The sequence below is a fragment of the Osmia lignaria genome, chromosome 7, assembly GCF_051020975.1.
Source record: "Osmia lignaria lignaria isolate PbOS001 chromosome 7, iyOsmLign1, whole genome shotgun sequence".
Lineage (NCBI taxonomy): Eukaryota > Metazoa > Arthropoda > Insecta > Hymenoptera > Megachilidae > Osmia > Osmia lignaria.
In genome coordinates, this window is record NC_135038.1 from 5,679,020 (window position 1) to 5,692,901 (window position 13,882).

The 13,882-nt window shown below is 35.1% G+C and overlaps 2 protein-coding genes across 2 annotated transcripts; both read right to left on the minus strand.

Moving 5' to 3' along the window:
• Positions 1–6,155: 6,155 nt before the first annotated feature.
• LOC117604259 (eEF1A lysine and N-terminal methyltransferase homolog) lies at positions 6,156–13,105 on the minus strand. Its single transcript, XM_034324138.2, has 9 exons — positions 13,009–13,105; positions 9,865–10,319; positions 9,671–9,793; positions 9,339–9,555; positions 9,051–9,269; positions 8,710–8,969; positions 8,278–8,642; positions 8,030–8,211; positions 6,156–7,959 (listed from the first exon to the last, which is right to left on the minus strand). Exons 2-9 carry the CDS (start codon positions 9,954–9,956, stop codon positions 7,411–7,413), a joined length of 2,007 nt encoding a protein of 668 aa, XP_034180029.2. The 5' UTR covers positions 9,957–10,319; positions 13,009–13,105; the 3' UTR covers positions 6,156–7,410.
• Positions 12,085–13,252, minus strand: Naa60 (N-alpha-acetyltransferase 60). Its single transcript, XM_034324157.2, has 2 exons — positions 13,009–13,252; positions 12,085–12,662 (listed from the first exon to the last, which is right to left on the minus strand). Exons 1-2 carry the CDS (start codon positions 13,250–13,252, stop codon positions 12,085–12,087), a joined length of 822 nt encoding a protein of 273 aa, XP_034180048.1.
• Positions 13,253–13,882: the final 630 nt, after the last annotated feature.

A 13,882-nucleotide genomic window follows, 5' to 3' on the forward strand; every position in this document is an offset into this window, starting at 1 on the left:
TTTTTTCACAGCGACACGCAACACGCTACGCGACTAACTTAAAAATGATTTCAAACCCGCGCTATTGCGGTGATATAAAATTATACACGTAGTTAAACTTTTAAATTGAAACATCTCTACCCGGTTTCTGGCTGACAGAGGCCTCCGAGCGAAGCAGGTGAGAAAAAAGAATAACCCAGCCAGTATAATAGATTATCGACGATTATCCTTAGCCCGTAGGGATGAATTACCAACGGTGAACGCCTCCTTCGTCGGATAACCGATGAAAGCGCGATAGAAAAAAAAAAGATAAATTACTCGAGATACGATCTTCCCCCTTTTATTTCAACCGACCTGGCTCCACTGATTCTTCTACGAATCGGTAGATGATTTATTCGTCGTTTTTTAATTAAAAATAATTCATTCGACGGTATTGAGAGTACGGTAGCCTCGGTTTCATTATACTAGGAAAAGTGGAATTCGTGAAAGTTCGACTTTCGATAATAATTCCTATTAGGAATTCCTATTAAAATTCTATGCGAAATCGGCATTGTTCAAGTGCTAAAGAACCGTGGTGCACTGTTTCTGGAAACACTTCTAGGGAATAAGGAACATTTCGGTGCAGACCAATACCGCTTTGGTTTCCACGTCTCTGGTTTTATTGCCTATAATTATAGACGCAGCAAATGTAACGCAGTCGTTTGGAAACGCGGCTTTTCCTTCGCGTCGTTAATCTCGACTCGCTCCTGTACGGTTCATCGTGCACTTATACCTCTTTGTTTCTGCGCTTACATGGTCTGATTATGCAGGCTCGTTTCGACCGAGTACGAGTATCGAGCACAGATACAAAAGCAGAAATATAAAAATGATTCGAAATCGGATAAAAACTTAAATAGAATTGATATAAAGTACTGTCTATAAAACGTCTATTATTCCGTTCAAGTGATTCTAGAAAATAACGTAAATATAGTAGAGAGAACTATTATTTGAAAAGAACGAACATAATGAAAGAAGTCGACTTATCTTTTATTTAGCACCCCCACGGGTACAATTCTCTGTCGATATTTATCGTGCACGTTTCTTGCGACATAGAAAAGGCATGATTAAAATCATTCTTAGGAAGAGAATTCCCTCACGGGAACAACAGATAAATGTTTTTACACGGGTCTCCACGGGAACCCTCCCACATTGACCTGAAATTTTTATGTTAATCGTTTACCGGTAATTCTGGTATCGAGTCCTTTCTATCGCGTGATTACATTACCCATAGAAACATTATTAAGCTTTTATACAAATTTCTTTACACCGATTACAAGCAACTGACTGGTCATTAACATCATTTACAAGATAATAATTGTTCGTTTCTATAGAAGAAATTAAATTATCATGTTAAATTATTTGATTTTATATTCTGTTTTATTTGGTCGGTAAAGTAGAATTTTGTACAGCGTCACCTAAAGAGTGGCGCGGGAAACGAAAAATTTTTAAACAAAAATTAAAATGCTACAACTTTTAATAACAATTAATAGCTTTAAAAGTGTTCATGACATCTTTCTTTCTATATATTGATTTACTCGTGTTAGCTGTGCATCAGTGAATCGAAGTTAATTTAGCTCTAGTTCGAAAGGAACGGAAATAACACGTAAAAAATCCGATACGCTTTAAAAATTTTACGACCTCATTTATGATACTACACTCGTGAATTATTCCAGTCATAATTGTTACTCTCTAGAATACTGATTTATCAACTAGCTTCATTTGAACTTAGTGGCAATTAATCATTTCTTATTGACTTTTCTACTTTTGCTATTTTAAATTTTTAATAGATAAAACAGAAATACGCTTTTTCTATCGTAATTACTTCCCCTGAGGTCAATCCGTCCGCAGGGGTTTATAAAACACAATGTGAAAGCGTGTCACACGATTACTTCGATTCCCCCTGGTATCAAACTTGCAGCTAGCTCCATTATTATAGCAAACAGAGCATTTTCCATAAAGAATCCCTCATGGGATATTTTCTATGGAAATACATAGCTAGATCATTAACAATTCAAAAGACATTATCGAATACGATTAGGGACACGAAAGTCATGAAAATTATGTAAAAGGAACGGAAAAATGTTAAATAATCTTTCACGTTATTTAACATGCCGCTTATAAATCTTTCTAATAGCAAACTATTTTGCATAAGAAGCATCGTTTACACGATTCCCTGTTATTTCTGAAGCGAAATCAATTGGAACGTGATACGTTGTTAGCACAACAAAACACCTGTGTTAACTTTTCTACATTCACCCCCTAAAGACTTTCATTGTGTAGATTCGTCAGTCTAAGGGTTGTTTGGGATATACCTTCGAAAGTTTCACCTTAAAATCGATGTCAAGCTAGTGGCCTTCGGTATTCTATTTTATGCTAATCAAAAAGGTCCTTTGGAAAATGAAAATTCTGGGTCACCGTGACACGGTGTCAAGCGTTCACTAATGGTTTGTTTGTCCTTTACACAAATGATCGAATTCTATTTACATACAAGATTTCGTCTAAAACTAATTCTAGGGATACCCGTCAGGTATTCCTAGAAGGAAATACTTAAAAAGAGAAGGAATAGTAAGACGGAGACGGTCTCTGTTATGAAGTGCAATCAGCTAATCGCGAGTAGGGAGGTTAGGATGGTAAAAGAGGCGCGTAAACCTCGGTTATGATACAGAATAAGCTGTAACATAGTCCTGGTATGGTCATGACTCGAAGAACCACGAATTTCACGAGGAGAGACTCCCAGATAATTATAAAAGATCGCAGGAATTCTTTGAAAAAGACGAGCCGAAATGGGAGCTCGTAATAAACCGGCGGTGCGCATTGATTTTCAATCCTGGCTTGTTGCTTTCCATGAATTTCATTGTAAATTGCTTTTCGACCCTGGTATACCCAACAAATTGGATTTTATTATTTTAAAACTTCACGTACAAGTTTCCTTCAGCATTTTCTTAGCACCATGATGCGCGGAGTACAATCTATTTTATATTAAAGAAAATTGTTATATCCATTTCCAAATTTCGCGCTAATCATAATGACCAATAAGCGTTATTCTTCTTCGACCATTTATCTTGCGGCGAAAGTCTGCAGGCGCTCTTAATTAAAAAATAATTATTCTAAGATGGACGTTCTGCCGGCATTTTCTTCTCTGTGTCATTCGTTGTATAAACGTCTCATTAAGTAGTGAAAGTTCGTCGTTACACATTTTTCCAGTGTCCAGAAAGCAATGGCCACCTGCTGCGTCTCACCAGTGACTACACATAACAAGAAGACTGGATATGTTTTTGTTCTCGAAGGGTCCAGATTTTAGGGGTCCCAGACTACCCCTGGAGGTCCCCGTAGGAAAAATGGCGGTCTAATATAATTTAATAATTTACCCCGTTGGGTAAATAAAGGTACAAAGGTAGCTGGCTGCGGCGCCGTTATCAACCAATCGATCTAGAGCGAGGTGAGACACCATCAGTCTTATAGCGACCGCCGAAGGGTGCATATCTACCTCCTAAACATACATATTCCCTTATTTTATTTTCTGCGTTCATTTAATTTGCTGTATTTATCTTTTCCGCTTATTGAATAAAGTCATTAGTAGAAAGAACGTGTTGATTTTATTATTCCTGTGTGCATCCCTCACATCTCTGATTCTGTTACATCTCTGCACCCCATACATCCCTGCATTATTTACATCTCAGCATTCCTTATATTACTGCATTATTTTCATCTCAGCATTCCTTACATCACTGCATCCTTTGCATCCCTGCATCTCTACAACTTTGCCATCCTTTTCATCTCAGCATTCCTTACATCACTACATCCTTTACATTCCTGCTTCCTTTACATCCCTACATCTCTAAAACCTTGCCACCCTTTCATCCCTAACATCCTTGCATCTCTAACATCGTCGCATCCCTAACATCCTTGCATTCCTAACATCCTTGCCACCCTAACATCCATGCATCCCTAACATCCTTGCATCCCTTATCCTGACATCACATCATAGCGCCATCTGGTTTCAAAAAAAGGAACTAAAGCTTGCTAAAATTTTGGCCCTCTAGCGGGAAAAATGCGAACTAAATTTTCAAAGTCGAATCAGCGCCATCTGGTTTCAAAAAAAGGAACTAAAGCTTGCTAAAATTTTGGCCCTCTAGCGGGAAAAATGAGAACTAAAATCTCGACCTCGAATCAGCGCCATCTGGTTTCGGAAAAAGGAACTAAATCGTGTCGAAATTTTGGCCCTCTAGCGGGAAAAATGTGAACTAAAATCTCGACCTCGAATCAGCGCCATCTGGTTTCGGAAAAAGGAACTAAATCGTGTCGAAATTTTGGCCCTCTAGCGGGAAAAATGTGAACTAAATTTTCGACGTCGAATCAGCGCCATCTGGTTTCAAAAAAAGGAACTAAAGCTTGCTCAAATTTTGGCCCTCTAGCGGGAAAAATGCGAACTAAATTTTCAAAGCCGAATCAGCGCCCTCTGGTGACGAAAAAAGGAACTAAATTTACACGAAAATTTAAACTTAAAATTGTTTTTCACGAGGATACTTACCTTTACTTACCTTTACTTACCTTTACTTACCTTTACTCGAACCAGCAACCATAAATATTATATTTATAATATATATTTTATAAGGATTGTAGCGATACAAGGGCTGCAGGAATGTAAAGGATCCACGGATATAAAGAACTCAGGAATGTAAAGGATACGGTGATGTAAGGGAGGTAGTGATGTGAGGGATGCAATGCTATAAGGATACTGAGATACAAGGGATATAGGGATATAGTGATTTAGTGGTAGTCCCTGCAAGGCTTATAGAAAGAATGAAGAAAAAAATATCTGCGAAGGGAGGCCTTGGTCCATAAAGAGGAGTATGATAATAGATAATTAGGAAGCGTTGGTCTTTGCTCATAAAAAGCATATAATAATTAATACCTGAAAAGGGAGAGCTTTGACCTATAAAGAGGGATAAAATAATAAACAACTGGAAAAAGTTAAATAAAGGGGTTGGTTAATGCTTTTCCGCTTTCCCCGTTCTCTGAATATCGATCTGATATCATCATGGGGTGTCAGGAACCCCGAATCACCGGTCGCTCTCTCTGCATATCGACACGATATCATTTTGGGGTGTTAGGGACCCCGATGCATAAGTGGAGCTATCTATATATCGACCTATCACATTGGGGTGTTGGGGACCCCGAAGTACCAATGAAACTGTTTGCATACCGACAATATGGTACCTGGGGTGTTAGGGACCCCGATGTATCTGTGGCGCTATCTGTATAACGACCTATCACTTTGGGGTGTTGGGGACCCCGTAGTACCAATGAAACTCTTTGCATACCAACAATATGGTATCTGGGGTGTCAGGGACCCCGATGCATCTGTGGAGCTATCTATATATCGACCTATCACTTTGGGGTGTCGAAGACCCCGAAGTACAAATGAAACTCTTTGCATACCGACAATATGGTATCTGGGGTATCAGGGACCCCGATGTATCTGTGGCTGTCTCTATATACCGACATATCACCTTGGGGTGTTGGGGACCCCGAAACACCGGTGGCGTTCTACATACCGACAATACGGTATCTGGGGTGTCAGGGACCCCGATGTATCTGTAGCGCTATTTGTATATCGACCTATCACTTTGGGGTGTTGGGGACCCCGTAATACCAATAAAACTCTTTGCATACCGACAATATGGTATCTGGGGTGTCAGGGACCCCGATGCATCTGTGGCGCTATTTGTATATCAACCTATCACTTTGGGGTGTTAGGAACCCCGTAGTACCAATGAAACTCTTTGCATACCGACAATATGGTATTCGGGGTATCAGGGACCCCGATGCATCTGTGGCTGTCTCTATATACCGACATATCACCTTGGGGTGTTGGGGACCCCGAAACACCGGTGGCGCTCTACATACCGACAATACGGTATCTGGGGTGCCAGGGACCCCGATGCACCGTCGACGCCTTCTGCATACCGACCTGGTTTCATGCTGGGGTTTCAGGGACCCCGTTGAACCGGCGGCGCTCTTATAAAAGAATTTAAAAATAACTGAGAAAATAAATTTCAGACATTAAATAAATAACTCAAAAATGAAATTAGGTAAATTAAATAATAATATGATTTATTTTTTAATATGATTTATTTATCAAGCTGCATAAGGTGAATACAGGTTTGTCAAACAATAATAATAATAATTGTTCAGTCGTGTATGCTTTTGACCGATTTGTAAAAAAAATCTTGCACATGCGTTTCAATTTTCAAATTTCAATTTCCTGGTGCAATATAATAAAAGGTAAATTGTGAGATAAGGTCGTATAAATTCGAAGTATCGTAAATATGAGAAAAAGTACTGAAATTCAATATTCTTTGTCGCTTAAATAATTGATCAAAATCAAATTTCATTTACATGCCCCTATCATAAAACATCTTACTTTAATGTTTTCACACATACCCCTCTATAAACATTACTTTCTTTCTCTTCGTTTTTTAATTGCTTACCGTATTGAAATAAATGACATGAATAATGCAAGACCCTCGTAAATTTCAATACTGATCAACAAGCCTGTTCCGCAAAAGTGATTATAATAAATGGAAAGAAGTCGATAAAAGAATGTTAAACGACAGCTGATAATGTGGGTCATCATTGATTGTAAAAATAAAGATAACTATACTCGCTTTTGCTCGACGTTTTAACGATGTGTTACCACGATCCTACTTATGACTCCGCACGAAACAATTATTAATATCATTTCTACCTGCATAACGCTATTAAAAAAAATCGATGAACAACGTGAAAGCTGTTGTAAAAACAAAAAATATATTCGTTGTAATGACAGAGCGACATGTAAGATCGAATAATACTGAAGTCAGATTATGATTATGATTAGTATCGATACTATGACGTTTGGCATTATCGATATTACCGACATTATCGATTGATCTAAAATTAAATTATTAAATGACTGATTTTAGAATCAGATATTTAGATTTGAAGGATACACTTTTAATTATTATTACTTACTATACATATATATATATATATACACTATGCGACAACTATAAAATCTGTATAAAAGATAATGCTTCGTGTTCATCGCGATTAACGTTACTTTAATAACACGCAATCTTTCTAACATGCGAATGTCGTGAACCGAGCTCGCATTTTTTTGATTTTTAATCAAACATATCGTAACATGAAGGGTCGCAGAACGTTATTTACTCTGCTTTGTACACTATTTTCACGTGACGTTTTCTGAGAGCTATAAAATATGCGAGAATCATTCTACCATGAAAATTCTTGGCAAAATACTCATAATAAAAATAGGGATGAGAGATCTTTTATAAAAGACACTTTACTATGTACAAAAATGCAGATAGTTAAATAGGATCTTTTTAACTATGACTCTATGCACAAGTTTTCCATGAAAGATGATAAATCAATTGTATCCGCATTATTTAATAACTTTCTTACAGACACTTGTTCGTTTAATGTCGTGGCAGCTGTTTGTAATTTACTCTTCCATCTAACAGTATCGTTTTCATTTACCGAACATATTACAATTTCATTTACCTCGTCCTGCACCGAATAACACGCGATGGACTTAAACACAGACTTAAGATCGTTTTTCACTTTCTTCTTTATACTTTGATCTCGGCTGACTAAATTCAAAACGAAAAAACCACCATCCATTAAACAATCAGCGACTGATTTTATAATAGAACTTTCTAAAAACTGTTTAGGCGGACAACTTATTCCAACTGTGGTGTCTTTACTATCTACGTCGAAAAGTACAGCTTTGAATTTCCTTCCTTTCGTTGCGCTCTCCTTGATGAACCTAATTCCATCCGCAATTTCAACTTTCATTCTATTATCAAGAATAAGACCAAAGTACTCAGTAGCAATCTTCAACATCGCATCATCAATTTCAACCACTACGATGTTTAACTGGAAAGAATATAAAAATTAATTTTATAGAAATGATACTTTTAATATCATCAAGGGTGTATATACATACTTTAGGAAAACAGTTGTACAGAAATGTACATAGACTTCCTCCACCTAGTCCTATGATCATGATTTCATCGCATTCCTTAACACTTATACCAGCAGTAACACCAATGCTCATATACAAATGATGATCGCATGCTAAAAATCCAGGATCAATGATTTTCTTCATTTTACCCCGTCTGGATTTAGCTGAAAATAATACTTCATGTATGAGACATGCTTAAAACGTATAATCATAATAAGAGAATTGCATACCTTGCTTAAGGCGAGCTTCACTTTGAATTACATAAGGATTATTTAAGAATATCAATCTCCTAAATTCACAACCATCTTTCTCGATCTCCTCCACAACAAAAGAACCGCTTAAATCACTGTTCGCTTCGTAACACGTCTTTCTAACACCCACGTCTGAACCCAACGACAAAAATGGGATATTACTTTTACCAGATAAACCCTCGGGTGCTAGATTTAAAATGCACTCTTCCAGTTCACTTTTCACAGCATCCCAACTATCAAATTTATGTTCTCTGCGTAACGTAACGATAGCAAGTCTATCTTGTTGGGCGCTTTTAAGAACCTGCTGTCTTCCTTCCTTGGTACTAAATAACCAATCCGTTTCCCTAAAAAACGAGAAAATTATTTTCTATCCTGATAATAAACAGTTCTCTAGAATCATTATAGACTTACTTTCCTTGCGGCACTATAAATGCCGCGTAACTTTTTGTGCCACGAATTCTAGGCTGGTCTAAAACGTAAATTGTATAACGTGGATGTTTATCATCGGGATAATGTAAATCTAATGAGATTTCTCCAACATCGGCCACGCTACGCTTTTGAAGGCTATTACAAATCAATGCCGATTGTTGTACTGATAAAATAGCTGACACCATGTCATCTACTGATGATAATCGCTTTGGAGGACCATCGACTAATGCTACTTCCAGAACCTATTTATTTTATAAACCGATTAAATAAACTCTGTTTTAATTATGTATTTAACCAAGTTATGTTGTTACTCAAAGGCTTACAGTTTGAGGTAGATTAATAAATTTTGTGGCGATCACTGCGAAAACTGGAATCGAACTTCCTTCTTCTATTCGTGTCTTTGCCTCCGCCTCGTGGCAACGTACTATACGAAACATAAATCCAGAATACGGAAAATAAGATAGCAATTTTTTTAAGATATGTTCCTGAAGTAATGAGACACAAATGTATCTACCACCATTACGTAAAACTCTTGAAATTTCCTGCAATAATAATAATATATAGTCATTCTTTTCTATATTAAAATGAATTCATTATATGTATAAATATACCTTAAAATATTTATTAATGATGAATAGTGTTTCTTCTTTAGTATCTGGCATAAGAGCATCTAAAGTACCTTTATCCAATATAACACTGAACGTATCATCTGAATATGTTAATCGAGTAGCATCCATTTGTTCATAAACTAAATCTGGTCTCACAGACGCATTAATATCATGCATTTGCTTAATGACAATATGAGATATATCAATATTAGTAATATTTCTATAAATAAAAGAAAGTTACATAAATGTATATGAACAATATAGGTCATACATTTTTCTCCTATGACATGATATACAAAGTCAACTCTTATAGTTTAAATATAAAATGAAATTACCTATAACCAGCATCGTATAGACACATACTGACTGTTGAATTACCGCAACCAACAATTAAAATATTATCTTTTACTTTGATGTACTTTAGAAGTAGGCTACATAATTCTGGATATTCTCCATACCTGAAAGAGAAAGATAAATAACGATTATTAATAGAAATTTATATTTATCAACAAGTACAATCAGAACATACCATTCAAAATGTTTTTTACCACGTTTCTTGAAAAATGTATTCCAGTAGTCGACTTGGCTAAATTCCTCGTGTGTTTTAGGTAGCAAATTCATTGTTTCTAATTTTTTTTCAACTTAATATCAACTTATTTATAGTTGTCACTGCTATTCTTGCAGAATTACATAGGATGATATTAGGTTATACTGGCCATATCAAGAACATGGATAATAATATTTCATTTTTTATTGTATTTTAATTTAAAATTGTAGGAAGGTTCAATAATATTAAATGTTGGTATTATTTTATATAATAATAGAAACAGTAATTCGTTATTTACTGTGAATGTGTCATATATGCCACCATTGTGTATACCACATGTGCATGCATACTAATGCATACTATACTTTTTCTTATATGTGTAAAGCTTCATATTCTATATGTAACTGTGTATTGCACATATATTGTAAGTCTTTCTTCTGTGAAAATAGTTCAGAAGAAACAAAACTTGTAACATGTCAATTTATTACAAACAAAGTCAATACATTAGTATGTACACTACTCTGATACATTTAATATATATATGTACAATTATGTATAAATAAGACTCGCACACATTCATGACTCACATTCATATATATCATTGATACAAAAGCTTTTTCTATGCGAATATATAAATATAAACAATGCTATTTTTCTTTTTATCAGCTGATTACGAAATACAAATGATGTCTTAGAATATTTTCAATGAAAGAATACATGCACAGCCTAAAACAAGAAGCAACTTAATTTATTCTATCACCATGGAAAATACTGATTTTGTTTTATGTAATATTCATTCAAAATAAATTTACTTTTTACTGTTAAACTTTGAATTAATTTCCTTTCCACATAAATCTTTATTTTTAATTTACGCATAGAAGTATAAATAAATGCGTACATATTGCACATTCACCTATTAAAATACAAAATTTACAATATCCATGGTCACTTAATATCCAACAAAACTTTTTATTTTATCATATCAAAAATTTATTTGGATATCATAAATTATTTGCAAGAACATCAGTCTTGCTTGTTGCTTCTGTAAAAGCTGTAATTAAATCTCATATATTTTAATATACCCACTGGAAAGATTTTTGTTTCGTTCTGCAACAAATTGAACTTTGACTATACAATTAAAATAATAATAATTTTCAAAAAGGAGTACAATATACTCCAAAATACGACAGTATGCTAAGGGAAGAGATGTAACTGTAACATCTGGATGAAGAATGATAACTGATAGATTAGAAAATGATTGCTTTCATGAGTATGCAGTGAAGAAACTAAGTAAAAATGATGTCAGTCTCAGCATCTATGTAACTACACATTGTGATCATTAGAATCTTTCAACTAGTAATAAGACAGATGTTTGAACAGTGTGTTGTTAATTGTATTTGAACTGGTGATGGGTAATGGCCCCAGAATCACATATCTTTAGTTAGAAAAAGCATCATTTAATCAATGATCTAAAACAAGGTACATGAAAATATTATTTTCTAAAGTTAAGAATCAAATAAGTAGGTAAATCATGTTACAAGCAGAACAAATAAAAATCAAAGTAGAAAAACAAGAAAACAAAATCTACACAATAAAGAAAGCTATTTCAAAAGTCAATCAATCTGACTAGAATTATGTAACAATTTCACTATGCTACTGATTTGAAATATACAATGCTACATATCATTAAAACAATATGTATCAAAATGTTCAATAAAATGAATGGTATTTTAAGAAGTTCTAACCCATCACCAATGCTTCATTCTGTTTCTGAATATCTCGTATAATGAACCCTGGCACACAAACATTGTGTTTAATAAAAAACGTTCGTTTTCGAACCGATCAAATTCTCTGGCAGTTAAACGCTTTATCTTTAATGTATTCATATTATTTATCTTAAACATTAAGATACTGAATCACTTTGTAATATAATCCATGGTGAAAGAACTATAAAATGGAGCAAATATATAATATTCCTCAATCGAATATAAAATAATGTTCATCGATTTAAGTATTGTCACTTTAGCGGTAAATGATTTTATTCGTAAAATTGTAAAAAAACAATGATGAAGCTAATAATTTTATTGCTTGAACCGGCGTAACATCCAAATTGGCATATACTACGCTATACGCGTGTTTAAAAAAGAATAAGGCAAAAAAAAGGAAGTATTTGGTTTAACATTGGTATGCCATCGAAAAGTATCATCTATGATATGAAAGAATAGTAGTAGCCCAAAGAAGCCGTTGCCAAATCCAACGTGGTACTCTGCACGGTCCAAGACTAGCCATCGCGCTGGCTATGTGACGCAACCAATCCCATATACCCCATGGTGCGTGTCCACCGTTAACGTACAAAACATACGTAAAACCACCTTTACATTTGCCATGGATCAAATAATAATACGGGAGAAAACTATGTAATCGAAAATGGCATCTTTGGTAAAATAAGATAGCCGGTGCATTGCTGGATAATACATGCAGGAAGACTGCTTTTACGGAAGAACGTTCCGGAGCGGTAACGTGTGCTAATAATTGTTCAAGTAACAACGAAGCAATTCCATTTCTTCTATACGCACGACGCACACCTAAGCTAAGAATGTAACCCACTAAACAATCATTTCCTAAACTCGAACACAAAATACCACGATCTTCTGTGTTCAATTTGGCATAAGGCTTTATTTCAGCAACAATAAGTCCAATTATTACTCCGCCGTATACAGCTGCAAGTGCATAAAACCGTGAGGAACTTGTTATATCTTCGTACCATGAATAAGGATAATCTATGGCAAAATAAATCAATACTTTAACATCCATATTAAAGAAATCTTTAATATAAAGTTAATGAAACGTACAATCACACTCATGATCTACTAAAATGGTTTACAATACCTTTAGTAATTAATCATTTTTGGTTCAGTTTTAATTTCATTTATATATGATTATGTTGATGGAATTAAATTTAGTTCAATACACAGAGTAAAAATCATACTGAGAGCTAAGAAATCTTTACACCGATGGAATGTAAAAACAATAAACGAAGAACCAAAAAGAATTACATGCAAGAAGCAATATAATTACTTTTCGTAAAGGTATCATTTATTTAAACTTGGTGGGAAACATTCATACCAATTGGAAACCAATCTTGACAGAGTGCCCGTACTTCCTCCAGATCATCTGGGCAAAGGAAACGTAACTGGACATCACCCAAGACACATAAGGGTACGGTTGCCGGTATCACGGAGGTTTTTTGCTCATTTGATGAGTTTCTTGTATTTTCATCCGTGTATTTATGTTTGTTCTCTTGTGATATTTTAAACTCACTCTTCTCGATTTCCGGTAAAATAAGATACCGATTAAACGATACGGCCATCACGCCACTGCTTTTCTATCATTTCATCAGTCATTTCTTGAACAATGTCAAGCATGTCACGTTGCATGTAAACGTTTGCTAGTAAACATATTGAGATCAGCAGACATTTTGTCCCCCTCTATCATTCTCCGTCCTTCTCCCTCTTTTCCTACTTCCTTCCTCCTCTCTTTGTTCATCTTTTTATACTTGATACACATATAAAAGATCCAACACAATCTCGAGAAGACGATTGCGACATGAGTTTTTTTTTAATTTTTCCGAACTATAAGTAGATAATCTGATATATCGTTCGCTTTATCTTATAAAAAAGTATCGCATTTTTCCTAAGTATCAAAACAGCGATAAAATAAATGATTAGAAAAGAGATAAAAATACAAAATAACAATATTAACACAAAACAATCGTCACTCGTTACATATAACTGCAATGGGTAAATTACAATAAGTATTCTTTGGGGGGTAAAAGAATTTCTATACCGCAGTTCACCAGAGTCCATAACTGCGACGCGCAGGTTGGATGATGGTGGGGGAATGCAGCGAGCTCTCTACTAATCGCTTTCCACTTCGTTTGGGAATATCGCCAATCAGGGCGAAGATGCGTACTGGAGATGCGCGAAGAACGAAAACTGGT